The sequence below is a fragment of the Equus asinus genome, chromosome 12 (genome assembly GCF_041296235.1).
Source record: "Equus asinus isolate D_3611 breed Donkey chromosome 12, EquAss-T2T_v2, whole genome shotgun sequence".
Taxonomy (NCBI): Eukaryota; Metazoa; Chordata; class Mammalia; order Perissodactyla; family Equidae; genus Equus; species Equus asinus.
The window spans coordinates 54,399,749-54,427,159 of NC_091801.1; the positions used below are offsets into that span (position 1 = coordinate 54,399,749).

Here is a 27,411-nt window from a genome sequence, read left to right on the forward strand (position 1 = left end):
TGGGAAAGCTCTACACACAATTATTCAATAAATACTTATTAATGACTTATAATAGAATGTGGATACTGGATAGTTATCCAGAGACCGTTATGGAGCTGTGAGAGCACAAAGCATCCAAATTGGCCTGAGTGAGGGTGAAGCATTTCTCTGCAAAAATCACTGTAGGGAGATGTGTAGGGAAGTGTTCTTAGGATCAATCCCTGTGGCAAAGTGAAGAAAGAGGTACTGAGCAGAGGGAGAAGTTTGGCTCATATGCAGTCACAGTGAAGATCTCAGCTAAGCTCAAGTGGAACTCTGGACCTTGGATGGCCCTTCAGAATTGTCCTTAACTGAGGCAAGGGGTACGTTACACCTTTATTGACCTGTCATTGGATGCAATCTGTCTGCAGGAAGGAACAGTGACCTTAGATGATGTGACTTTCTTCAGCCACAGGCAATACCCAATCAGGGGACCTTGGCTACAAGCTGTTAGCCACCAACATTCCTAGGAGGTGGGAGAAGGAGTGCTTCAGCTCTGAAGGAAGGCTATGGGTGAGTGCATCACAGCACATACCATAGAAGGTATCAGGGAAGACTCCCTGGGATAAAGTAGAATCTTGAAGATTTAGAAGATGTATCCAAATTTGGGTTTATATTTGTAGGGTAAGAGTATAGCATAAACAAAGGCATGGAAGGCTTAGGGAAATTGCAAGTAGTTTTGGGAACATAATCATAAAGAGGGGGTATCTAGTTGGGTGAGGCTGTGGGGAGAGTATGATAGCAGTAGCTGCATAAGTAGGTAGGGCCAGGCCATGAGGAATTTTAAGTGGAAGACGTTAACCTGTAGATATATGAACACTGTTGAAATATATGAAGGAGGGTAGAGACCAAGTCAGATTGTCTTTTAGGAAAACCATCCCAACAATAGTGCGGAAGATATACTTGAGAGCATCAGGACTGGAGGCAAGAAGACTCTATAATAGTCTGGGTGTTAGATGACAAGGGTCTGGATAACACTACCTCTCTAGAGGAAGTATTTAATAATTTCACGTTGATTGTGTGTTGTTTCACATGATGTGTTTATCATGACACTCACATTATTGTTTTTTCATATTTATATTCTCCTGGGTTCTGTAGATTTTATTTTCTATCTGAGAAAATCATTTGGAATTTCCTTAGAGGATAAAAGAAATATATGTGCTATATATGTACATTTGAAAGCTCATCTATCCATTCACAACACTTACTTTTAATCAATATGTGTCTAGAGCATAAAAAAGATGTTCTTTTAAAAATATTAGATTCATAAATTATGGCCACAGCTATTGCAAGAGTTTTCAGAATACAATTTCTATTAAAATAGAGTATTTTTAAAAAGAAAAGTCTTAAAAAAACTCTGAATTTAATTTGAAAGAAGAAAAATATAGAAAATGTAAAAATATAAGGCAAAAATCTAGCAAAAATTCCATGGTTTTGATTTTAGTTACAATTTGGCTGAATTTGAGCAAGTCAATGGACCAAAGCCACAGTTTCTTCATCTTTGAAATGTAGCTAATAATACCTACCTCAAAAAGTCATTGTAAAGATTAAATTAAAAATCATTTCATAAATTATAAAATACCATACAAACGTTGGCATTAATACTTTTGATGATTTATCACAATGGTGTATTCAAATTCAGAGGGAAGAGAAAGGAGTGGAAGGAAAACACACGAAGGCAAAGCTGGACATCTGCAGTTCTAACTTCAGGCCACATGTGATGATACTGGGCCTGGGGAAACAGTGCTGGACATGAGTGAGTGATGATGCAGGTGAAGAAGGAAGTCACCAAGGTGTAGCTTCCCTTTTCAAGCTTGTGTTTGATTTTCTTTGAGAGAGTGAATAACACCATTTTATAGTGTGATTATTTTAACTAAGCTTTCACCAGAACAGGCGTTATGTTTAATGAGTCCTAATTTCCCATTTGATGCCAATATGAATCCTAATATTTACTTGCATGAGAAAGTGATGATTACAGACCTGTTTTCTGCTGAGTCTTGGCAGGAGAGAGGGTCAGAACTACCAACTTTATCACAGCTGCATGGTACAGTGAAAATCACACCCAGGTAGGTAGGAGTTAAATATCCCGTATTTAAGTCTTTCTCCCTCCTTGGGCAAAATATTGCATATTTCTGGATCTCAGCTTTCTTTTCTTTAAAACCATAGGTTTCCTTCTAGATTTATAATTCTTATTCTCAAGGTTCACAATTGTCTCAACAAAGAAAAATGGGGATACCAGAGGGTATGCCTCACTCTAGCTGGGAAGACAACGTTTTGCTCATAGATCTGCATCATATGGCTGAAGAATGGAATCACACAGATGTTGAAAGAATGGGAAATGCTCAATGAGGGCAGTAGGATACTCTAAGGTGAGGTAAATGCTCCTTCCTCATGCCTATGCCAGAATGACATTCATACCACGCACCCTGAAGCCAAATTCAGATGCCCACAATCCTCCTAAACCTGCCCAATCACTGTCCCCCTAATACCACTCCAGCCTCGCAACCACGTCTGTGTGCACACACATACACACACACGAATTGAGAGACATTTTGGAAAAGGAACCAAAGCAAATTCTTCAGGAGCCTAGAAAAGGACTAGACTAATTACTTGCTAGTCCTATTGTCAGGCTGTCTTACGTTAGCCAAGTTTCATGTAGTCTCAAGTTTCAGGTCAAAACATTTACATAAGAGTACCCCTGATGTTTTACAGTGGTTTTTCTTGTTATAAAATTCTCAAAATATTGACCTCCTTGGAAACACTTCTTCTTACACTCCATTGCATTTTATAAATGTCTCTTCTATGGTTTCTTGAGTTGCCATTATGTACACTCTCACTCCCTGCCATGGGACTATCAGCTCTTTAGATCTATTTCTCATCCTCTATTGTGGTGACATCATCATTGTTTGTTAAGAAAATGATTATTACGTCTCCAAGGATCCAATCCCATACATGATCCATTAAAATAACGTGAGACGTGTTCATGAAAAAGTTGTAGATTCGAACTCCTAAAGAATGGTATGTCTCAAAAAGACAAATAAGCAGCAGAAACAGTTGAACTATGAGCAGAGGGCCACACAGGTTGGAAAAAAACAGAAGTCTTTGGTTGCTGTCGTTGCATTTTGCTTGAAGCAATGTGCCAACCCTATAATGGACACGATTGTTTTCCGTGATGGATGTAGAGTAGCCACAATATTGAGAGCTTAACATCACTGCAACTCTAACTTGCTGATTAGAAAACTGAGGCACATATACAATTATTAAATACCTGCTATGTGCCAGGCATGGCGTTAATGAGTAGTGATATAAAAGTAACTGAAATATATTCCCTGTTCTCAAGGAGTGCCAATCAATTGTTCAGTGACATAGTTAGTTACAAAGCTGGACTGTGAGGTCTGGGGAACTAGTGACTTCGTCACTGACTGCAAAATCATCAGTGTATAGTAGAGTTCCTGGAACACAGAAGGAAAAAAATAAGTGTTTGTGAAATGAATTTACCACACCACATTACTTGCTTCATCATTTCTTAATGTTTCTTTTTCTAGTGTACAAGCTGCTCATCAAAAAAAAAATCAGAGATGTTAACAATTAAGTGGATAGTTTGCCTATTTTTATACCTGCAATGATATATTGTGTGGATTGATGCCATTATTTGTTTGTTTTTGCCTTTTACATTATTTACCAAAAAATTCTAAATTAAGCCTCATTTACCTTACCTTTTATGTAAGTCATTCAAAAACATAAAATTTTACTCCTCTTTTGTCACCTTCAAGACGTGAAAAAATAATAATTTAAGAAAGGTTAATAAAGAAAGTATAAGTAGAAAATCTTTTGACAGAAGGAATGGAGTATTTATTTCAAGCCACTGAATTTGAGTCAGTTCTCTGTCATCAGTTTTATAAGTATGAATTCACTGCACCTTTGTAACAATAACAAAAACAATAATATTGTGCTTGACTAAATTCCCTATTGTCTAGAATTGAGCCAACATCAGTAAGTCTGTGAAACTTGAAGTTTAAATTTTTTAAGGAGTCTCTATAAGGCTTTTTGTATCTGTCATAGGCCTATACAAACAACTCGTTTTTACTTTGATGGATGACTTTCATAATTTCTTTTTTTCACATTTTTCCACTAAAACTATTAAGTGGCTAGACCCAAGGTAGTGGAGTGCTACACAGAAGAAGAACTTACCTGTAGTTTTGCTTTTCGTTTCCTATGTGGAATCTGTCATACTGTGAGTAGGCTCTGTTTCCTTCCCAGTCCATTAACTCAATTCTTAGTGTGTACTGTCTCTGACTGGTTATGGCAAAAATAAACTCATTCCCCAGCCAATATTCACCGGAGGGATTTCCAAAACCCTGTGAAAGAAGATAGAGATGCAGTTGTTACTTCAGAAAGAAGCTCTTTTCATGATCAGCGTTTAACTGTTGTAAATAGTAATAAAACATTCTTTAAAAGTAAAGATATTTCTTCCGTGTTTTTACACCCTCTTATTCAATTACAGAATCAATACTTTTCTGATATGTTTCCCTCCATCGAGGCTTATGTCTAATTCTTATTACAGTAAAACCAGATATCCAAATCTGTATGGATGAGATGTTTTGGATTAAATGAATCTGATTAATAGGTTTAACCTGTAAATGCTTCTCAGTCACAGCTTGCTTTTGAAAATGTTTCTATAATACTAGTTAATGGAATATTTTAAACAATGAAAAATTTAAGCCTTTTCCAATGGATATTATCAGGATAGTATTGGACAAGTTATTTAACAATATTATTATTGTTTTTGTTATTGTTATTATTTAGGAGTCAAATTAGGCTCAGATTATAATTCAGACATATTACTAGACCCTTGATCTTTCTAGCTTTAACAATCTCAGTTTTAAATATTAGTAAGCAAACCTGTAAATCCGGGACTATAATCTTTTAAATGCTTCACTGACATGGGTTTGAATTTCAAGGTAGAAGGATGACAAGGAAGAGCTAGTGAGTGAACCTAGCTGGCTGCTCTGCACCTGATCTCAATATGGCTCCAGTGTTCTCTTTAAGGCAATCCTGGTCATGTTTGTTAAGTGTTCAAAATAATTTCTTTATGGGGAGAAACAGTGGTCCCCAAAAGAAAACCAACTGATAATGTTGGTGATAGGAAAATAAAGAACCCTAAGAAACCACTGGCATTCTAGACTTTTGGGTATTCACAATTGCCTCAGAAAGTATTCCCTGGAAATGCTTGAAATTCAATGTAGTTCTTGATCTATGTGTTTGTCTTTCTGAAGAGACTACGAGCTCCTTGAGGACAGATGCCGTGTAGTATATGCGAATCCTCAAAGACTACTGGAATGTTGGCATACACTGGGCCCTCCATATGTTTTATTGAAGTTCAAAGAAAAAGGAAGAAAAGAAAGGAAGAACGTGAGAAGGAATGGTATTCAGAGAAGTAGCCGTGAAACACTATTCTTTGTTGTAGGTAATGTGGTTGAGTCTCAGGGAAGTGTTTCTTAAAGTGCCCAACTGGATCATAATCACTGGAGCTCTGGTTGAAAAAAAATAATTCCTGGCTCCACACTGAATGAAAACATCTGAGAGCCAGCCCCACGAACCTGCATCTGAACAAGCTGCCCCTCTGTCCTGTGAGTGCTAATATCTGGAAGACACACCTCCGCTAATCACAGGATATAGTCTGATGTTTCAGAAGGAAACAGATTCTGGTTAATTCAGCTATTCATTAATAAAGGTTTCATTTTATCTACATTAAGAAGTATAAGGGAGGTACTAAAATAATCAAGGATTCCTTATTTTTGCAATACAGATGACAGAATTTGGAAAATCTTTGTTTCTTTTCAAATTTAATGCACATCAGCTTCATAGAATTATAACTACAGTAGAGGTCTTCTTAACTGTGCTCTCCGTTAACCAATTTAACACATGAATCAGTGTTCTCCACTCCTTCTTTAAGACATATTGATGCCCAGAGTATACCAAAAATATTAAACACATTTGTGCACTACTGTCTCTGCCAATGGAGTTACTTACCAAAGGTCAGTTGTGTTTGGTCCCAAGTCCATTTATGGCAGTTCTGTCATTATAATAATAAGACTAATAATATTAAGTAAATAAGTTAAATATTAGTGGGGAAAGAGGAGGCTTTGTTTTATTTTGTTTTTTTTTAAAACTTAATTTAAATATTTGGGTTTTTTCAAAAATAGTCATTAAAAAACACCTTTGGATTATGCATTGTAACAACTCTAAAAGACTGGGAAAAATAACACGTTAGAGGATTTTTAACTTACGTTGCTTTGCATGTGTCGTACTTGCTCTAGTTTAAAAAATGGAAGCTAGAAATCTGATATATCTCATTATGCGAAAGTTTTATGAAAGAACAACAAACCCAGAATTCCAGGCTTTGGCTCTATGTTTTAAAAAATGGGCAAATGAATGTATGTTTTAATATTTAAAGTTGAAATGAAATGTATTAGTATATGTAGGCACATTTTTAAAATTATTCCCCAAATTAACTTAGTTGTTGGTTAACTGAACACCCTTTGTCCAGATTGCACTGGATACATACCCTCTGAAGACTATCTACCTGTAGCTCTGAGCAAAGATAGGACCCACTGAAGTCACTGTTCCAAAGACAGTACTTTCCTCTCTGTTCCTAAGATGCTCAAGTCACACGCTGCAAAAGTTCCACAGTGGCAGGAAACTCTAGAGCAATTGAGGATGTGCTAAGAATTTTACATATTCTTATGGCAGCGGGTGCTACACAGTAGGGAGAAGAGTGAAGCTTACCTTCTCCAATGAATAAGCAAAGAGAGAAAGCTACAGGGGACTAACGTTAAAGAATTAGCACATTCTCAGTTGGAGCAGCCACTGGAAAGAAAAAAAAGACTGCTGGGATTTTCTTTGCATTTTTTTTCGGCTCAGACGTGTCAAAACTCGCCCTCTAACCACTTGATGATCCTCTCTTCTGTGTAATCAGTTAGAAGGGATTCAGCAATTATACTAAATGTGAGTAAGGAGTCTGGGAATGATGAAGCATTAAGTTTTAGGTCACATATTTCCATGCTGTTGAAAGAGCTTCATGGATAAAACACTCCAGCTTCCCCAGGATAAGAGCAGTGATCTCCAGGGAGCCTCACAAATGGACGAGCCTTAGCGTCATTTCTACAAAAGCCTCCATTCCCATCTTGGCATGCAAGCTTGTACCTCCCTCTAAGTGGAGATTAATATCTGTTCCTAAACACTTTGCTTTTTCTGATTGAAAATAGAGGAAAAAGCAACTAAAAAGGAAGCAACGAAATTTGCTTTTAGAAACCAAAATTCTACTTCGTGCACCTTCCCCAAAAGCTATCTAATTATGCTCTATTGTGGCTACAATGTATCAAAATGGCTGTTTGATAGTGTAGGGAGGAGACCTTCTAACAGCTAAGCGCAGTGATGCAGAAACAACTGTTTCATCATAAAGATGAAAAATAAGCGAAAGAAAGGGACACGGGTTCCCACATTAGTAAACTGTCTATTGGATAGTTTATCAGGCAGACCACAAATATGATGTCTAGGAACAAAGGCTTGGCTTTGATTAAGTAACTTCTACTCCCTCTCTCTGCTCCAATTTGAAACCTTTTCCTGCCACATATTTGCTGTGGAACCTCCAACATTACTTCTGAGCCTCAGTTTCTTCATCTGCAAAACAGGGATTAAAAATGTCATTTCCATACAAAGTGTTGTGAGAAGGAAATAACATATCTAAAGTATTTAGCTCACTGCTGATGCACGAGAAGCACTTAAAAATCTAGTTGCTGTTGTTATTATAGTTAGAGGATATATCACAATACATAGTAATTTTACTTGCCTCTCTCCCCCAAGACTGTAAGTTACTTGAGGGTAAACAGGTTCCTTTCTGCTATGTATGAGAAAGGGAACAAAAATAATCCAGGATCTTGTCTTAGCCTGAAAATTAATATGGAAATACTGAAACAATTATTTTAAATGTTTTCAGATGCGAGGAACTAATGTATTCTTAGGACAAGTTGAGTGTTTGTTTATACAAATGTTTGTTTATATAAAAGCCGTTTTAATCCAAGACGTTAGTTATTAAATAACTAATTATTATTAAGTATTAAATAAGTAATTAAAAGAAGTTAATTATTAAATAAGAAATTTAAACCAACTGGTTGCAATTGGGACATAAACCAAAACGTAGACTATTTTCTTATTCTTGCTTTTGCTTCCTAATGCTGAAAAGAAGTTGTCTCCTTCAACTCTCCTTGGTCCTACTTTTTAAAATCTCTTTCTCTCTACATATCATAGGTTTTAGGTTCTACAGAAGAGGTAAGTTTTGAGATCTTAAACCCATGCTACTAAATTGATAGTCCTGACAGCTGCTTTCATCTAGGAGTGCATATCAGGAAGAGCTGTGGAGCTTATTAAAAATATAGATGACTTGGTTCCTACATGGAGGTTCTGACCCACTATGTCTGGGGTGGGCTTAGAGATCTGTACACATAAAAGTTTCCACAAGTGAATCTGCTGTGTACCAAAGGTGGGGAATCATATAATTATGACGTGAAATAGCTGCTCCAAGTGAAATGAGAAAGAATATATTAATCAGATCAAATTATTTCAATGGTACATGGGGAAAATACAAGCACAAAACTTCATCTTCATACTGAGCTCCACATTAAGAGGCAAGTTTTGATTATGTATCATGGAACTGTCTTTGAAAAACATTTTATTTTCAGGCTGAAATAAAGAGATGGCCAATGCACATCTAAAAAATATAGGTTTACACGTATTGCACACATAACAGCTTACCATAGGTCTATATTTTACTCCAAATAGTCTGTAACAGACACCAAAATAAAAATAAAACATAAAAAGTTTATTGCTGATACTGAAAAAGCAGCAAGTCCTTACTGAATGAATAAACAACAGTAATAAAAATAAAATCTCTTGATAAATAAAATCCAAGGATGCTATATCCTTTCATGAAAACTATGTTTAGTTATGCCACTCACAGTCACACGAAAGATGTTGATATCATAATTCAGATAGATTGTTAATCAATTTTATTTCTCCCTTAGATCTTAAAAGGCAAAAGAGACATTAGAATTTTTTTAAAGATTTTATTTTTTTCCTTTTTCTCCCCAAAGCCCCCCAGTACATAGTTGTATATTCTTCGTTGTGGGTCCTTCTAGTTGTGGCATGTGGGATGCTGCCTCAGCGTGGTTTGATGAGCAGTGCCATGTCCGCGCCCAGGATTCGAACCAATGAAACACTGGGCCGCTTGCAGGGGAGCGCGCGAACTTAACCACTCAGCCACGGGGCCAGCCCCGAGACATGAGAATTTAACCTACACTAATGCTTACTTAAAATTGGCCTTAAAGACCAAATTGTGCTAAAAGAATGAACACAGAGGAAAGACCAATATTCATTAGTTTTTGCCAAAATCTACAGAAATGTTCAGTTTTAGTTTGTATTTTTCCAAGTTAATAAAATAATTGTCTCTGATACTTTATTTGTTTTGTCTGATAATGCTCATAGAAAGTGTTGACTTTTTATAGTTGAAGCAATTGAAACCAGACACAGTCCGTGTGTCCTACGGGTTTCATCTCCTTTTGTACAAATGATTAAAGAAAACAGATAAGAAGTCAGTGTTACTGCGCTGTGGCTTTCCAAAGGTGCTTTAATATACAATTCAATTGTGCATCTCCTCTAAATGTTGGCACACTCAGCCCAAGAAAGATGGAAAGAATGATTTATTTCAATATTTTCAATCTCATATGTATTTTTCTCTTTTTAATGTGATGATGTTAAAATTGAAAATGTCCTCTTAATTTTTTCCAGAAACACAGAACTCCCAGAAGGTATGGTGCCCAGACTGACATATTTGTGTCCATAGGAAGCCCTGTTTATGGGGGCAATTGTTTTCAACACAAAGCCAGGTTGTCTCCAGGGCATTAGTCACCACCTTCTATAAAGTTAGGCTGCTAGGGTACTATTTGGAACTCTTAGCTTGATTGGGCTTTATATGCAAAAGTACTGCTGATAAGTGTTATTGCTAGAGGCCACTAAATGGTACCCTCATGGTTTGAAGGAGTTAGTGTAGTTCCTTAAGTGCCTCATTAAAAAGGCCCACTCTGGACTTTCCTCTTGGCAAACATCTTTACAAATCCATAAACCAGATTTTGCTGAATCTCCTCCTAAAGGAAGTTTAAGTGAAAACAAAGCTCAGGTGCTCAGGTCAAAGACTTTTGAAGGCTTACAACTACTGTTAAGAATCAAATAAACTGCAAATCTTCCATGTTGAGAGAGGTTGAAAAATAATAATTACAATATATAATCTATATTTGTAATTTCATGTGTTCATAATTTTAACATATTGTTCTGGAAACCATATGAAGCAAGAGGCAGCCCATAGATAGCAACCAGCAAGAAGGGAAGAAGAGAGGAAAAACAGAAAGGAATGAGGAACGAAACCATGTCTGTACTCAGTGCCTGAGAAAGAAGTAAAGAGTCTCAGTGTGTATAATAGCAGATTAGTGAAGATTGAGGAGAAAGTGGTCCATGCCAAAAAGGTCTTGTCGTCCCAAAAGATGTATACTCTAGCAGTCAGTTCTTCTGATGTAGGAAGCAGAAATGGGTGTGAGTCATAAGAATTGGCATAAGGAGTCTACATCCATTCTTTGTGGAGTCATGTCACTTTGTCTTTGGTGAAAGAAAAATTCTGGAGGAAACAAGTGAAACACTTTCTACCTTGCGCTTTGGTAAAAGTTAACCAAGTTGTAATATATGACGATTTTTTTAAGTTAAAATTTAAAAAGTCATCAGACTCATTTTTTGCCAAAGTGTTTCAGAATTTTGGAGCTTATCTCATTTCCTGACCTTGTAGAATCGATCCTCAACTGATAAATTATTCTAGTTTGATTAGAATATGATAGTCTTTCTATTTTAAAAAAGGGAGAAGGGTAGACTTCTTAAAAGCCATGATTAAAGAATAATTCAGTCTCATGCTAATAGTGAAAAAAACACTTGTTGGCTTTAGCCTACCTTTCCATCTTGAGTTTACGGTTTATTGAAGACATCAAAGTTCCAACTTTGTGTAACTCCAAACTTCATTAACTTACTTACAGAGTACTCAATAGCGTATCTGATAAAAATATTGTAGACACAGAGACAGCACTAGAGACCTCCCTTTATTTACTAAAACCTTTTGTTTAGTGTCTTTTGACCAACTATGAACCTATTATTGGGTAGACTGTGAATGTTGACCAACCACAGTTTTCACACATTTTCTACAAGAATATCAAGACAGAACTTAGGCTAGTACAACATCTCTCTTCATCTTTTTCTCTACCTTCTGAGAGGGGAATTTGTCAAAAATTTGACAAGAATTGTCCAGAAGATTTATACATAACATATGAGAATTAGTCCATAAATGGAAATCCTCTTCCATTACTGTGCCTTGACATTTTGTCAGCAGATTTTAATAGTTAACATTGTAAGCATTGACTATGTGATTATTTGATTGTGGATTATTTCAACCATCTACTATATTATCTTGGGAAAATTGATCTCCCAACTTGCTCAGTTTCCTTTTAAAATGGAGACAGTATTAGATAATAGATTTGATATAAAAATTAGATGAGAATTTATGTGGGGCTGTCACCCATTAAGCATTGAAAAAGTTAGCTATGATGATGGTGGTGATGATGATGATGATGATGATGTCTGCTGTTATTTTGGAGACCCCAATGGATCATTCTTCACAGTTCACACCCGTGTGTACTCCTCTCACGTTGAATCTGGACTGACCCTGTCATCAACTTTAACCAAAAGAATGTTGTGGAAGTGACATTGTGCCATTACTGGGTCTAATACGTCCTAAAAAGGCCTGGAAGCTTCTATTTTTGTGCTTAAGGATGCTAACTGCTACATGTGAAGTCTGATGACCTTGGATCACTGTACTGGGAGAAGCCCAACCTAGCCACATGGAGGTCTCAGTCAACAGCCAACAACAACTTGCTAGCCATGTGAGTGAGGCCATTGGTAGTATCCACCCATCCTGTTCCACAACCTGCAACCCTGCACGCCTCCCTCATCCTGGCTCATGTACTCAGTCTGGGTCTAAGTTTTAGCTTCCCCCACCAACATTCAATGAGAAATGAATCCAGACAATACATAATAGTCCATCAAATAATTTCAGTAATATCTTTTTCTTTCTGATGTACACGTGGAAATCATTTACTCAAAATGATTTATGAGTGTTTTGTGTTTAATGAAAATAAGGTCAGTAACGTATCATTTTATTTTTTAAATAACTGAAAACACCTAAAAATACAAGAATTTATCACATAGTTTGGTGAAGATAACTTCATGACAAAACATCAAAAACTACATAAGGGGCTGGCCCCGTGGCCCAGTGGTTAAATTCACGCGCTCTGCTTTGGCGGCCCAGGGTTTCACTGGTTCGAATCCTGGGCGTGGACATGGCACTGCTCACCAAGCCACGTTGAGGCAGCATCCCACATGCCACCACTAGAAGGACCCACAACTAAAAATACACAACTATGTACCGGGGGGGCTTTGGGAGAAAAAGGAGAAATAAAATCTTAAAAAAAAAAAAACCTACATAAATTCTTTCATCTTACCATTTTATATTCTTTCCAACCTCTTTGGAAATCCAGACTTCCATCTTCACGATGTTGTATTACAGTCCAACCTCCCCCATTAAGATCCATATTGCAAAATACCTGACAAAGAGAAAATAACGGCAAGTGAAAATTATGTCTGTTTTAAAGAAACATGTATCAGAAATGTTTCAAAATAGAAATAGGGCGGATTGGCCTATAGATAAGAGGAATAAAAACTGCTATGTTGAAAAATGTTGGACATCTTATTGGTTACATTGTCTTATATTTCAGTTGTTTCTAACTAAATTTCATCAAATGTGCATAAATTATTTGTAAAAAACTAAATCAGTCAGTTTAAAACTGTCTCAGACTACAAAAACTTTTTTAAAATCTTTGTCTTAAATGGTAATAGGCACTTGAGTTTCTTCAATTTTTAAAAATGCTACTAAAGTTTCCAAAATTATAGACCACGTTATTACCAAAACATAAAACTCAGAATTTTTAAATCTTCAATTAATTGAAATGGCAATATAATAATAATAAAGATTTTAGAAAAATAATTTTAAAAAAATCATAAAAATTTATCTTTTGCATAATACATTGCATATTAACTCCTATACACTTACATACTATAATAATTATCTTTAGTGGTTCAGTATTACATTAGAGGAAAAGTTTGGTCCTCAGCGTATGGAGAATACATTATTTGCTTGAATTTTCATCATGAACAATAAAGAGGAGAACACAATGTACTGTATTACTTTTGACTGCGAGAAGTGTTTCTTTCCCATGTGGAAAAGTTATCCAAAACTTTCAAAGACTTATGCTTATTTCAATTATTCTAAATACAATGGTATTTATTTAGGAATTGATTCATTTCCCCCAGAGTCCACCCAAGGAGAGAAACATATATGTAATGGGATTATCTTTGGAAAGCAATCACTGTAATTGATGTAGCAAGAATGTGGCAGCTTGATTATTTAAGGGCCCAGCTATGGGGATCATCGTTCCCCCGGCAATTGACTACTAAAGCATTTTGGAGGCTGGCTAAAGGTGTAGATATAATGCAACAGCAGCAGGCTGGCTGTATGGGCAAAGAGCTAAGCTCTGATTAAAGGAAAAACCTCAAGCAGTCTCCCTGAGGCATTAAATTTGGAACACAGATGCCTAAAGGGTATGAAAACAACGGCAAGAACTGTCACTCAAAGGACAAATTGTCCATGTACTTCCTCAGAGTGAAAGGAACTAAGAGATACATCCCGCTTTGTGAGCATATAAAATAGGCAAACTGCTCTCCTGAGGGCTCTCCCTCTAATTTGACAACAGCCACACATCAGCATGTCTTCATCATCCCTAGCAATTGACTCACCCCAAAGATTATAAATTTGAAATTCCCCTCCCTGGCCCACTGGTTCCTCACTAATCCCTTAACCTTTCCGTACCTGCTCTTTGTCCTCAACATAACCTCTAGCTAGTCTTTTGTCCTCCTTAATTCTAATTCTAATGCATATACTTATTTTTCACTCAACAAGAATTTTTGGGCATTGATTCTGTGTTACAACAGGGGATATTATGATGAATAAAATATAAATCGTGTCCTCAAAACATCTAAACGTTTCAATAGTGACGGCTCCTATAGGATTAAGGAGATGTAGGGGTCCACAATTTTTGATTCCAGTAAGCTGACAAGTGATAGATAGTGATCTAAATAAGAAATTTAAGGAAGAGAGCTAACATATGAGAAAAGAAATGATGATCATTTCGGACTTCTAGAGTTTGAGGTAGCATAGTCATCCAAAAGGGGGAGTTCATTGATCAGTGAGAGATGATCTACTGGAGGTAGACCAAGGATAAGAATATGGATGAGAGGATAAGGGAATAAGAAAAATATAGCCGTTGACAACAGCATGCTTGTGAAGTACCAGATAATTTAAACACTTTACATGCAGTTTTCTAACTTATTTCACAACAACGCTATAATATATATCATCTCCGTTTTATAGATGAGAAAAATCAAGGGCTTAGAGTATTTCTGCAACTTACCAATGGTTATTATTAATAACAAGTACTGAATCTGGGATATAAACCCTACATCTAACTAATTAAAAATTATATTGGAGTAATCTGCTTGAAAGCAATAGTTGATAGCATGGAAATGGATTATTTAAAGAAGCAAAGAAAAAAATGGTAAGAGATGTGTTTAGGGGGAGGGTGGTGGGTCCAAGGTTGGGCTTTTGTGAACAGCTGATGGAGATAAAATACAACAATATCCTTTAGGTAGGCAAAGGCTTCACTTTATTTGCTGCTGTCTCCAGTGCCTAGAGCAGTGCCCAGCTTAGTACATTTAGCAGGCACTGAATGAACATTTGTTGAATAACTAAAGATGCAATAAGGAAAGATAAAATAGAAAAACTTGATTAATGGAATGCAATGAAAGCTGGCGATAGATTTTGAGTTGAGGAAGTGATCAACTTAATGAAATATTCCAGAGAAGTCAAGATAAATAAAGATTATATTCCAGAGAAGTTAAGATAAACAAAGATTAAGAAAATACACACTTAATTTAAAATGAAAGAGGCATTAGTGACCTCGAGGAGAGAGAGAGAGAGAGAGAGAGAGAGAGGGAGAGAGAGAGAGAGAGAGACTGAGAATTCCCATGAGAATAAAATCCAGATGACCTAGTTTAAAGAGGGCATAGGTGGTGATTCAAGACAAGTGGCCATGGTGGAACTTTACTGGTGAAACTTAAATAAGAGTAAGTGAAAATGTCAAGAAAACATTTTGCTAGAGGAAACTAATGTCACTTGTTTCTTAATTAAATTTTACCCCGCTTTAACCAGTTAATCCAGAATTTTTTCCAGATTTTTATTTCCTAATGGACATTGACTGCCTGAAAGTTTGCCAAACTCTGTTTGCAAAGCTATAAAGTCCACTTACACACTCAGGGAAAGGAATAACTACACTTATAAATATAGAGTGTGTAGAGAAAACTATTCTTCACAGTTTTTTAAATTACTATTATCTAGGTTATTAAAATTGTATGCACTTAAAGTTTTAAAATTACTCACAAATTTTAGAAAAGGGCAATTTTCCTTTTAAATAAAGGTTTCCAGTGACTTGGAAATGTTAAGGAGTGCTGAGAGCAGTTCTTAGATAAAGACCCAGAGAAAGTCAGAATTACATGGGGAGAAAGAAGTTACCCAGGCAGATTACTGCATTGGAAGCTGAGGTGCAGAGAAGTTAAGAGGTTGGACATATGCTCCACAATTCTTATTAGGACCCAATAATAACAGCAACGATAATAGCTGCCATTTGTGGAATATGGACACAATAGAGCTGAATGGCACATTGGTTAGGGGCGTGGAATTGGGTGCTAAATTTCCTGTGTTCAAATCCCACCTCTGCTCTTATAGCTTTTGCAAGGATTAAATGAGTCGATCCATAAAGAGTTTTTAGAATAGTGTTTGGCAGAAAATAGGCTTTGTCATTATTCTCATCTCTTAGATGTATTTTACATATGAGATAACATGTATTTGTATTATATATTATATATTCTGTATATATAATACCTCACATATTATATAGCTTACTATTATATATAACATTACATATAATTTATTATGAATAATACAGAATGTACAAAACCAAAAAATATAAAAGTTCAGTAAATTGTCCTTACGATTATGATTACCAGCTTCTTGTTAATAATACTGTCATCACTAATGTTTGAGCATGCTACTTTTTATTATATACATATATACTTAAGAAGCTGGACTCATGCTAGCAAAAAAAAAGAAATGCCATGTTATTTCTAGTCAGAAGAAAAATACAAAGCCTATGCTTAACAGATGAAGGAAGTTCAAGAAAATAGGTGGTTGGTTTCAAAAGATTTGAGACATAAAAGGACTTGAAACATTCACTCGCCAATATTGTGTGGTCTGTGCTATCTGGCGGTGTCCTTCCTGTAGACGAGGGCCCTGCCACATTTACTATGCCTGTTGTATTTATTGGTCACATGACTTGGGCTTAACTCTATCCAAGAAAAGATTGAACTGGCTCCTATCCCAGGCAAGGTCAAAGCTTTCAAGCATTAAATACCTTTTAACATAATATGGAGATTTAAACCCAAACAGAAAAGGGAAATTTGATTCACATAGTTCTTATGCTTTTATGCTCCATACAAGTTGGAATGATTAGGCTTGTGGATGTTAATTATTTTTCCATAACCTTAAATAGAAAAGGCTCAACACATTTGTTATAGTCCTTTTCCAAGAATTAGGGGAATTATGAATTCAGAAACAATTTTTTAATATTTTACAATAAGCAGAGTTATGATTTAACGGTTTTCTTTTTGAATGAAACTAAGCAGGCTATGAGGCATTTGGTTCTAGAAACTTATAAAATACAATGGAAAGTCTTATTTCCTACTGCTATGCATAGAAGGGAATTCAGAGAGGAAAATAACAACAAGCCACTAATAATAAAAAAGTAAAAAATAAATACATAAATGATCTAATCTTCCTTTTCTATCTGCTTAAAAAATTTAATAGTTCTGGAAAACTGCCTTTGGCTTCCCCATCACATTTTACAAGGTAACACTTTTCTAACTTTTGAAGATAGTCTTTCTTGGCACGGAACGATGTCAGTCAAAACAATAACTGTAGAACAATTCTGTGTACACACAACTTTCACTCTGCCTAAAAGAGGAATAATTCCTGTTGATAGTTTTTGTCACTTGCCAAAATAGCCCAGTTATGTCGATTGATCCACATCCCACATATTTGAACTTTCTGTTTTGTTCTGTTTTTCTATAGGCTTCTCTTGAGTTTCTTACCCTTACTAGAACTTCTGCAAGCATTACAATGAGGAAAGCTTTTGCTAAGCATATTCAAACGTAGCACCAAACTTTATATCTACAAAGCACAATGCACTTGGGAGGGTGAAGCTCCTAAAGATGCATTTTGCAAGCACTTTTTGTAGGACTGAGATGATATTGATGATCTCTATCAAAATAGGAGAAGAAAATGAGATTACAGGCTAGAAGAAAAGCGGCGTGGCTTAAAATCTGAACACAATCAATTTTACATAATTTTCTGGCAACAAACGCTTATCTGTGTCACTCACACAGGTTCATATAAAAAATCATGAATAGCGCCACTTCAGCAATTACTCCAATAAATGATTATCTTACTTAGCCCCCTGTTAAGATGCTACAGTCTGGAACTGATTTCCTTTTTCACAAAGCCTGTGTTCAATATTTATTAACTACATGATTTGAGCAAGTTATTTTTCTAAAATAGGGATAATGGGAGCACCCATCTCATAGGCTTATTGGAAACAAGTGAGTACCTATATGTAAAGTGCTTAGAATAGCTCCTGGCAAATTGTAAATGCTCAGTACATTTGAACTATTGTATTAATTAGCTTCTAAATTACTCTGGGGAAATTCATACAATATTTTTCTTACTATGCCATGCTATGTGGCTATAACAAGCGATTTTTTTAAAAAAACTACTACCTACAAAAAAGCGAAGGCATATTAGTCAAAAGTATACATAATAGAACACTATTACTACTTGTGAGACAATCCATGATCATAAAGGGAAAAGAATAAAATGAGGGAATGAACACCTAAGTCAAAAAAAAGACCAAAGTCTTCCTTCTTTTTGCTCAGTTACCTCCCCCTATTGCCGCACTCTGCTACCATCTCCAATAAAACTAAATCTAATGATAGTCCTGACCAGATGAGGTGGAAATTCTCCTTCTTCCCTCTGAACAGCCATGAGGCCACTTCTACAGAGATAAAACTTGCCTCTTATAGGCTTGTACTGATGTTACCGCTAACCTGCTCAGGCTACTGTCTTTTCCTAAGCTCAAATTTTAGAAGTTTAGTCCAGCAGATATTTGACACTTGGGGATTTAATATTTTAAATTTCACTTATTCATGAACGACCCTGAAGCTCTGTAATATGCAAAATCCATTATTTTGCACAATGTAAGTTTAAATCATGCCATCCTGATGAAGCCAACACAGGAGTCAGCCACTGATATAGTGAATTGGATCCTCCAACCCACTCTTTTCTGAAGATGTGAAAAGCAAATTTATTCAAGATTATGAGTTAAGATATGATACTTTTCTTTCACCCTAACAGTAACAGTGGTTCTGCAAATAGCCTGTGCATCATTTGCACCTCAAAATGTTTTGAAGTAAGAGTAGTTCAAAACACTAGTTGCAGGGGTGGCCCAGTGGTACAATGGTTAGGCTTGCATACTCTGCTTCAGTGGCCTGGGGTTCGCTGGTTCAGATCCCAGGGGCAGACCCACACTGCTCATCAAGCCATGCTGTGGTGGCATCCAACATACAAAAAAAGGAATATTGACATGGATGTCAGCTCAGGGACAATCTTCCTCAAGCAAAAAGAGAAAGCTTGGCAACAGATGTTAGCTCAGGGCCAGTCTTCCTCACAGAAAACAAAATAAAACAAAACAAAAATGCTAGTTGCAGTTATACATGAATTAAAGTTCATGGAATAATCAAAACTTTATTTGAACTGCCCCTCTGCCCCAGGGCCATTGGCAGTATTGGTGATGGGGTGAAAAGGATTCTAAAAGTGTGAAGGTTAATCCAAAACTTTAAAAGTTAATTTCATTTTTATATTTGTATGTATCATAGAACCGTTAGTAGTCTAAAGAGAAAGTCATTTAACGTTTTTAGCTAACTTTTATCTTTAGAGTCAAGGCATGTTGTAGTAGAACTGACAATAATTTAGGGGTTCTTTCAGGTCTTGGGCAGCACTGTAGGTAAATTACAGAGAGTTTTTATGTTAGCTCCACTCCGCCCCCCGGGACAGTTTCTGACACACTTTACATGTCATGTGTAGGTGTGTCAGTGTGTGGGTGTATATACATGTGCATGTATGTATGAATTGAATTTAAGCTTAAGTATGATTTTAAGATATGGGCAAGTAGAGTCGGGAGGCTTCATATCACATGATCCAAAGAATCCAAAAGCCTCCTCCTTACGATAAGTTACCCTCTTCTCTTTACTCCTAGACTTGCCATTGTACCTTCAGAGTTTTTTGTTTTTCTGTTTTTTAATCAAATGGCGCACTTGATTCAGTGAAGTCTTGAACAGAAGCTCAAAATGAAAAACAAGTGAAACCAAACTTCTCTGGTAGGTGGCCCAGGTAGCAATGTATGGAACTGTGCTTCCTGCCTTTTTACCCTCTGTGCTTTCTTCCCTCCATCCCCATTATGGAACAGCATGGAAGGTCTCTTTTTAGAAGAAAATTTTGCCCTAGCCCGTGGAAAAAAAAACCCTCAAGCTAACTTAAACCCCTAATCCTTATTGAAATTAAAAGAGAGAGGATGCTGGTGGAGTCCAGACTCTCCCTCTCGACAATTACATGACATCTGGCAAACTGGTCTCCAAGATTCATTTCCCTCACCATCAAAGGAGACTAACAATCAAGAAGACTAAGTAAGTTAGGTTTACTTACTATATAGTACATAGAAGTGTGACATTATCATCAGCAGGTCGTTTATCCATTCATTCGTTTGAGCATATATTTATTGAGGACCTACTATGCGCCAGAAGCCATGCCGGATCCCAGGAAATCAAGATAAGAAGGCACAATCCTTGCCTTGTAGAACTCTGGTAGTGAGAAAGTCATGCAGAGTTCCTGGAGGAGATTAGGGGAAGCCTTCCAAGAGCATTTGCACAGTACCCAGAGGAAATGGTGACATGGGACTGATAATTTAGGTGGGCAAAGAGAGGAAGAAAGTTATTTCATCCTTTGAGGATGGAGCACTGCAAGGGGGGCCATGGGCATCTAGCTAAAGCTTCTACGTACTGGAGAGCAGGGCTCTCCTCATGGCTCTCCATACACTCTGCTTTAAACAGACTGTCTCTATCACTACCCGTCTACAGTGTGTTATAATTATCTGTGAAATAGTGTGTTTTCATCATTACAGTGGGATCTGTTTGTTCTATATTGTGTCCCTAGCCCGTGACTGACAAATGAATGACATCCACTTAATATGTATTGAATGAAGGAATGGATGGACGATTTAATGAATAAATAGGGAGAAAGTATATAAAAGAGATGTGAGCAGGAAGACAGTGTTTGCTTACTTCAAAGTTTACTTTGGATCCTGTTCAACATACTGATAAATCCTATCTTCCAACCCACTCTTTTAGGTAAATATGAAAAGCAAATCATTTCAAGATTATGAGTTAAGATAGGCTTCTCTCACCCTAATAGGAGCAATGATTCTGCAAATAGCTATATGTCCCTGGCTTCCTCTCCACAGTATTTGGACTGTAGATGATATGTGCCATCTGGGTCTTTGGGACTTTGGAAGATGGCTCCTAATTCTTCCCCATGCACTTGAAGTACATGTGACCTCGACATGTAATCTGTACAAGGCAAGCATTTATGAGCAATGGAACATCCTAGGAATGAGCAGAGAATAAACAGAAAATTTTGTGTGAAAGAGGGATGGGAGGTGGGGGTTGGGGAAGTCTGTACAATAGGGTTTTCATCTTTTATGGACCTGGGAAACAGAGTATCTTTGGGAGAAAAAAGCTCAGGCATATATATTTTAGGTTTAACAAGCTCACAAATCAATCTGATTATTCAGCAATTCAACTAGGATCTGCTTTACATCTCGTAAACAAACACTTCTGGTTTTACCTTTTTGGGTTCTGGCATATTATTAATATAAATAGTGTAGATTCCACTTTTATTAAAACCAGCTTGATATGCATCTGCACAGTCTCTAAATGGTTTCTCTTCCTCTTTTTTTCCTCCCTTTAGTAAAACTGCAAAAAAAAAAAAAAAGATTGCAATTTGTGAATAAGAATATCAGTACCGTTAGTACCCAAATGGACTCCAAGTATAGCTAAGCAAGTCTTCATTTCCTCCAAATAAACGTCAATATTGCACTTACTAAAAAATCAATCATAAAGACAATACTAGATTTTGAGCTGACTCACAAAATTCAAAATTAAAGGAAAAAGCTGTAGAGCAATTTCTAACTGAATACTTCTTACATTTTGCTTAATTTCTTAAATCTCGTTTTTCTCTATATCTTTTCCAGAACAACAACTCAAGGGACAAATGACCTGATCATGTAATACCTCCAATTGGTAACAATTATGTCAATGTTCCTGCAAAATTTCTAAAATGTTCTTACTTACATTTCATGGGAAAGTTTTTTAAAAAATGCTGAAACATTTTTGGAGGAAGAGGAGATGAAGATATCTAATTCAAGTATAAAAATATAGTATGGAGGTTTAAAATGCTAAAAGTAGGTAGTAATGTTTCTCCATAGCTTTATATTGAAGACCTCCTAGAAATCTTTATTTAAAAAAATTCTTAAAATAATTACATTTAGAAAGTAGAAAAGAACCTCTGACCCAATTTAACTACCTAGAAAGAAAAGGGAGGTAAACTTTGTTTTTTATTTAGTGACCTGAAGTTCAACTATCAGGCAGATGATACACGAAAAAACAAAAATGAATAAGATTTGAAATTAGGTTATATATGAGAGGAGCTCAGTAAAGGCTAGAAGTCACGGGGAAAAGTAAATTTAATTAGAGATAGTCTCTACTGAGAGCTTTATTCACTGAGCTTCACCCATTAAGTTCTTATTAATAAGATCAAAATACAAAAATGACCCATAATTAGTAGTCCTTAACTAAGGATATAAGTAGTATATTTATAAAATATTTATGATTTAGCATTTTCTAATAAACGTATGTTATTTTGGTAACTGGTCTCATTAGCCATTTTCTAGAAGTTTTTAAGATTAAGAATATTTTACCGTTTTGCCCTTAAAGTCTCATGTTATTTAATAAATATCTGCTTTCAATCACTTTGAGTCACAGTAGTCTCCATAATAAGAATACAAAAGGTAAACAATGAATCAATGCTTTTAAATTGATTTTAAATGCTCTAATAATCTAAAATACTAGCCTGACTTAAACTTAAAATGCGTGATGTTACTAATTTATAGATAATTAAAAACAGTCCGATCTTGGTGGAAAGAATGACTATCTCAATATAAATATTTCAAATTTTCAAAAATAATTATATTTCAAGAAAGTGAAATATCCATGTCAGATATGTTCCCACAACAAAAATATAGAATTATAACATTTAATAGTATCATGGTTTTCTATGTAGCTCACGTTTGCACTAATGGTTTTGTCCACTTATATTAATAATTAAGTCTAAACACCACCATAACAATTGCAATATCAATGCAGAATAAGTAATCAGAGGACTGTGGGTTCATACAACAGGGGAGAAGCATTACACAGAATGTATGCAAATAGAAATTTAAAAATAAATATATGAATGCTTACTCAAAAACCATCTTTAATGGCATTGAACAGTCAATGGATTGTATAAAGGTATCGTTTTCAAAAACATCAATGCTGTTCACTTGTGCTTACTTATTTTAAGCTAATGGACTGTTACTTTTCTAAAACAAAACCTTTCTAAGTTCTAAATACTTGATGTTCTTTTGAAAAGTTGAAAATAACCAAATTAGATTTAAAAAATGGGGATGTAAAGAAATATCAACTAAAATTTATGATCCCTTGAGAGTATGAAGAACACAGGAAGATGTGGTCAACAGGAATTCACTGGTAAACCCATTTTCCTTTTCTGTGTGAGAGATGGAGAAAATCATTTATCTAAGGAGAAAATACTTCTCTTGTTGGATATACCACTTCCTGCCCTCCCTTATTTAGTTATGTAAGGAGAACACATTCCCTTCCCACTTCTCTGCCACCTTCCCTCCCCTTTTCTTTTCCTCTTCAGGAAGATGTGGGTGAAGAGGCTGTTGTGTGGGAAGAGGGAAGCTATTTCACACATATTTTCAATAACAGAGAAAAAAAGAAAAAGTTGGGTATCATCTTATTTTTATGGAAACTAATTGTATAAAAATGTTATCCAAGCTATGAATGTAAGTCCTATAACTGGAAAAGTCGTTTGAAAATCCTACCATAAAAGGTACAACTTATACTATGGATTTGTTGTTGTTATGGCAACATATCTGATGTAGATATTTCACTCTTTTGAAACATAGTTTGGTATTTTTGAAAAAATGAAATACGTTCTTTCCAGAAAAAAATAGTCATTTTTTCCAGAAAGATTAGACTGTTTGTTTTTAATTATTTATTAATTAGCAAACATTGTGCTTGAAAGTTTGATCCAGGCTACATTTTTGAGTATTATAGCATTTAAAATCAATTTTAAAGCTCCATTCAGAGCTTACCTTTGACATTTGTATTATATACTATGCTTTGAAGAAGGCCCCTTCTATAAGGGTAGATTGACCTTCAGAGTTTTTCTTTCTTTTTTTAATCTATAAAGTGAGCAGTTTTAATCTATAAGTGAGCATATCTCTGAGGTAAGTATGTGAATTACAAAACACAGAGCAGACTGACTGAATCATAATAAGTACTCAAGAAATGGTAGTTATTATTATTGTTGTTATAGTTAATAATAATATTATTAATGGCAACATTATATTACTATTCTTTCTTCTGGACAGGACACTAGCAGGCTGCAGAAGGCTAGCGAGTCCAGCCAATGGAGTGGTGAATCCTGCTGTCTGTCATCCTGAAGTCCAGATATTGTAGCTGACTAAATGCAGGGAAGTTACAATTGACTGGGTACATTTAGGATCATATTTAACCGGCCTCTACTTGTCAAAGTTGGCTAATTGGCTTATTTTATTCATTGATTCATGTATTAATCAGGTCATACCATTGTTGTTCAAGTCTAAAAGAACCCAGGTAATCTAATCTTGCTATACATTGTAAGCTTGTATCTGAATAGTTAAGTTTTAAAGACTATTTCAGATGAAATGATATATGATGTAAATACAACACGTTGATTGAGGTGTTAATCTCATAACTTTAATTTGCATGATGAATTGCTTTCTTTGTTAAGTCCTGGAGAGTTCTGAAACTCAGTGTTATGATTAGATATTGTAAAACTGGACATGTAGTAAACATTTTTAAAACATAGAAAGACAATAACAAAAATGAATTTACTGAACATTACACGTGTCAGAACTAAGGATACATTTTTGTAGGAGCCCTTGAGATTGAATAAGATGGAAGATAATGCCTGCGGGAATGTATGGTAAATGAGAGACAGACATGGAAAGCCTAATGGAAGAGGACAAAAGAAGTATCAACTAGACAGAGCTGGAGGAGTGACCTGGAGACCTGATACAAGTGTTTATCTATCTGTCAAAGTGGTTTAAACTTCTTATAATAATAGACTGATTTAAAAGCATGAATTAAAAATTGATCTTTATAAAAGTTCTTTCTTTGACCACATACTCTTATCTTTTCCTCTCTCATTCTTACTTAATGAATTTGTCTTTCTGCTAATTCAGAATCTAGATCCCCACCATTTACCTTCAGCCCATTCCTAGCCTCCCATTTCTTTTGTCCTACTTCCACCTCAGAGTCAGTCATTAAAGAACAGTTTAGGGAGAATTCAAAGCTCTCTGTATCTACTGACTTTCATCCATGAACCCCTTGCATGGGTGGATTCTGACCCAAGGAAGGATGTTTATTCACTTTCTCACCCTCACTTCTAGATTGCAAATACTAAAGTGAGGTTATTTACTGCCATCCAAATGCATGTTTTTGAACTTCAGCTGTGCTCTCCATGCTGCTCAGACAAACCCTTGGTCATTTCTAATAGACTTTTGATTACATTTCGTGAAGAATGTATTTCAAATCTTTCCACTTTTTTCAAGACTAAATCTCACTGCTATCTTCTCTCACTCTTCACATATAACCTTGTTTTAAGGTTTACTATGAAGGTCAAAGCCATTTGACATGTCTTGACCTTCTTCCTCTTTTCTATAGAAGTTGTCTTTGCTGATCCTTCCCCTTGCTTTATGTGTGGAACTCTCTTAGTCCCTTTTCTACTTCTTTAATTGTGCTTTCTCTTTCATCTTCTTTAGGTTATCTTCCTCTCCTCACTTACCATTTAGATGTCCACCAAAATTCTGTTCTTGGATGTCTATTCCTTATAAATCTACTCTTTTTGCAAACTATCTATCATGGCTTCAAACTTCTACAAAGAAGATTTCCAAGATGCAAGCATTTTTGACACTGTATTTGATTCATTCTTGACCTCTAGATCTGTATTTCTACTTGTCTATGGGGCAGTTCCTACTGCTACCTCAACTTTCCTTTGTTTAGTGTTGCCTAATCTTTCCAAATTCTATTCAATCTCTTTCTCTTACTGGTCCCACTATCCCCTTTTAGTTGTCATCAGTTAAAAATTAATGAAAGTCTAAATATAAGACAAATAGACTGAGTCTTTTCAATCAGTTTTTCAATTAAAAAGCCTGCCTTCCGACCCTCTTAGTTTAGTCCATTGCATATTAACTTAACAAATGTTGATAAAACATCTTCTGTTTGCATGACTTTTCCTAGGCAATGGAGATATAGACATAGGAAAACCACAACCTGCTCTTAACGTGATCACATTAATGATCATGTTAAGATGATGGGAGAAAACCTACTATATTAGTGGGTCTTCTATGATAGCTCATGATAACTATATCCATGTTTAGTATCATCCATGATAGAGGAAAACCCAACTCAAGGTTGCTTAAGCAAAAAGATAATCCATTGAATCATATAATGTATGTTCATATATTAAATATGTTAGTATATATACGTTCATATATATTATATATGAACATAATTGAACAATCTAGGATAGAGTTTTAGGTAAAGCATGATCAGGTTTCAAACAACATGAATAGGAATTGGTTTATCTTTTTCCTGATTCACTTGTTATTGACTCTCTACCCGGTCACAAGATGGCTAGCAATATAATGTTTCCAGTTTAAATATAGCACCAGAGAGAGACAATGCACAAAATTGCTATCTTGGAGGTGTGGATCAAGTGCATCGGGAGTACGTAGGGAGCATACACTCTGTCTGCCAGGTAGACCTGCGGAAAGCTATTCAGGAAGAGATAACACCTGAATGAATAAAACATGTAAAAAAGCTTACCTGAACTAAATTATAAGAGGCTGCTATGCCAGTTCAAAGACTTTACCCACACCAATATCAGCAAATAGACCTAGTAAGCCTTAGGAAGGAATCATTATTCATTCTTTTCATTTAGCCTTATCTGTCCAACCAAATCTTTGTGATCTAAAAGGAAAGAATAGGGGCACGAGCAGGTGCACGTCTATCTGTCACCAGCCAACATTCAGTCAATAAGCAATTTGACTCCAGGAGCTGTTGACTTTATCTAGCTCTTCCTTTCAGTTGTCCCGCCAATTTCAATCCAGATGGTGTGTCTGCCACCAGGATGACTTCAAGGAAGAACCATGAAAGCTGCGGCAGAGGGTCACTTCAATTCAGATGAACCCTCAAGAGAAAACTTCCTGGAATGTGCAATTGGTAATTCTGAGTCTTAGCAAACTTAGCAGAGAACACGGAAGGCAATTAGCCCTGCAACCAGAGATAATGTAAAAAGCCAAAGTCCTTGATGCTACTCTTTTCCTAAAAAGTTGCTAAAAGGGATCAATTCTTCAAACATTCTTTTTAAATCTTATATGTGGCTAATGGTTCATATCTCTTGAGTATTTAAGAAACATCAGAATGTATGTGGATCAAGTGATTGGTTTAAGGATTATCCTTGTGGTACTTTTTCGGCCATCACTGTTAGGGAGATAATAGTACCAGGAATTGGCCTTA

The 27,411-nt window shown here is 35.8% G+C and overlaps 1 protein-coding gene across 8 annotated transcripts in view; it reads right to left on the reverse strand.

Moving 5' to 3' along the window:
• The window catches only part of ANGPT1 (angiopoietin 1), a 240,844-nt gene that overhangs the window by 33,149 nt on the left and 180,284 nt on the right, over nucleotides 1-27,411 (reverse strand). For all 8 annotated transcript variants that reach the window (XM_014855264.3, XM_014855263.3, XM_070481479.1 and 5 more), the window contains exons 5-7: nucleotides 21,347-21,474; nucleotides 12,669-12,770; nucleotides 4,210-4,376 (exon numbers count right to left, since the gene is read on the reverse strand). In XM_014855264.3, coding sequence (XP_014710750.1) covers nucleotides 4,210-4,376; nucleotides 12,669-12,770; nucleotides 21,347-21,474 — 397 coding nt within the window. The remainder of the gene's footprint in view (nucleotides 1-4,209; nucleotides 4,377-12,668; nucleotides 12,771-21,346; nucleotides 21,475-27,411) is intronic.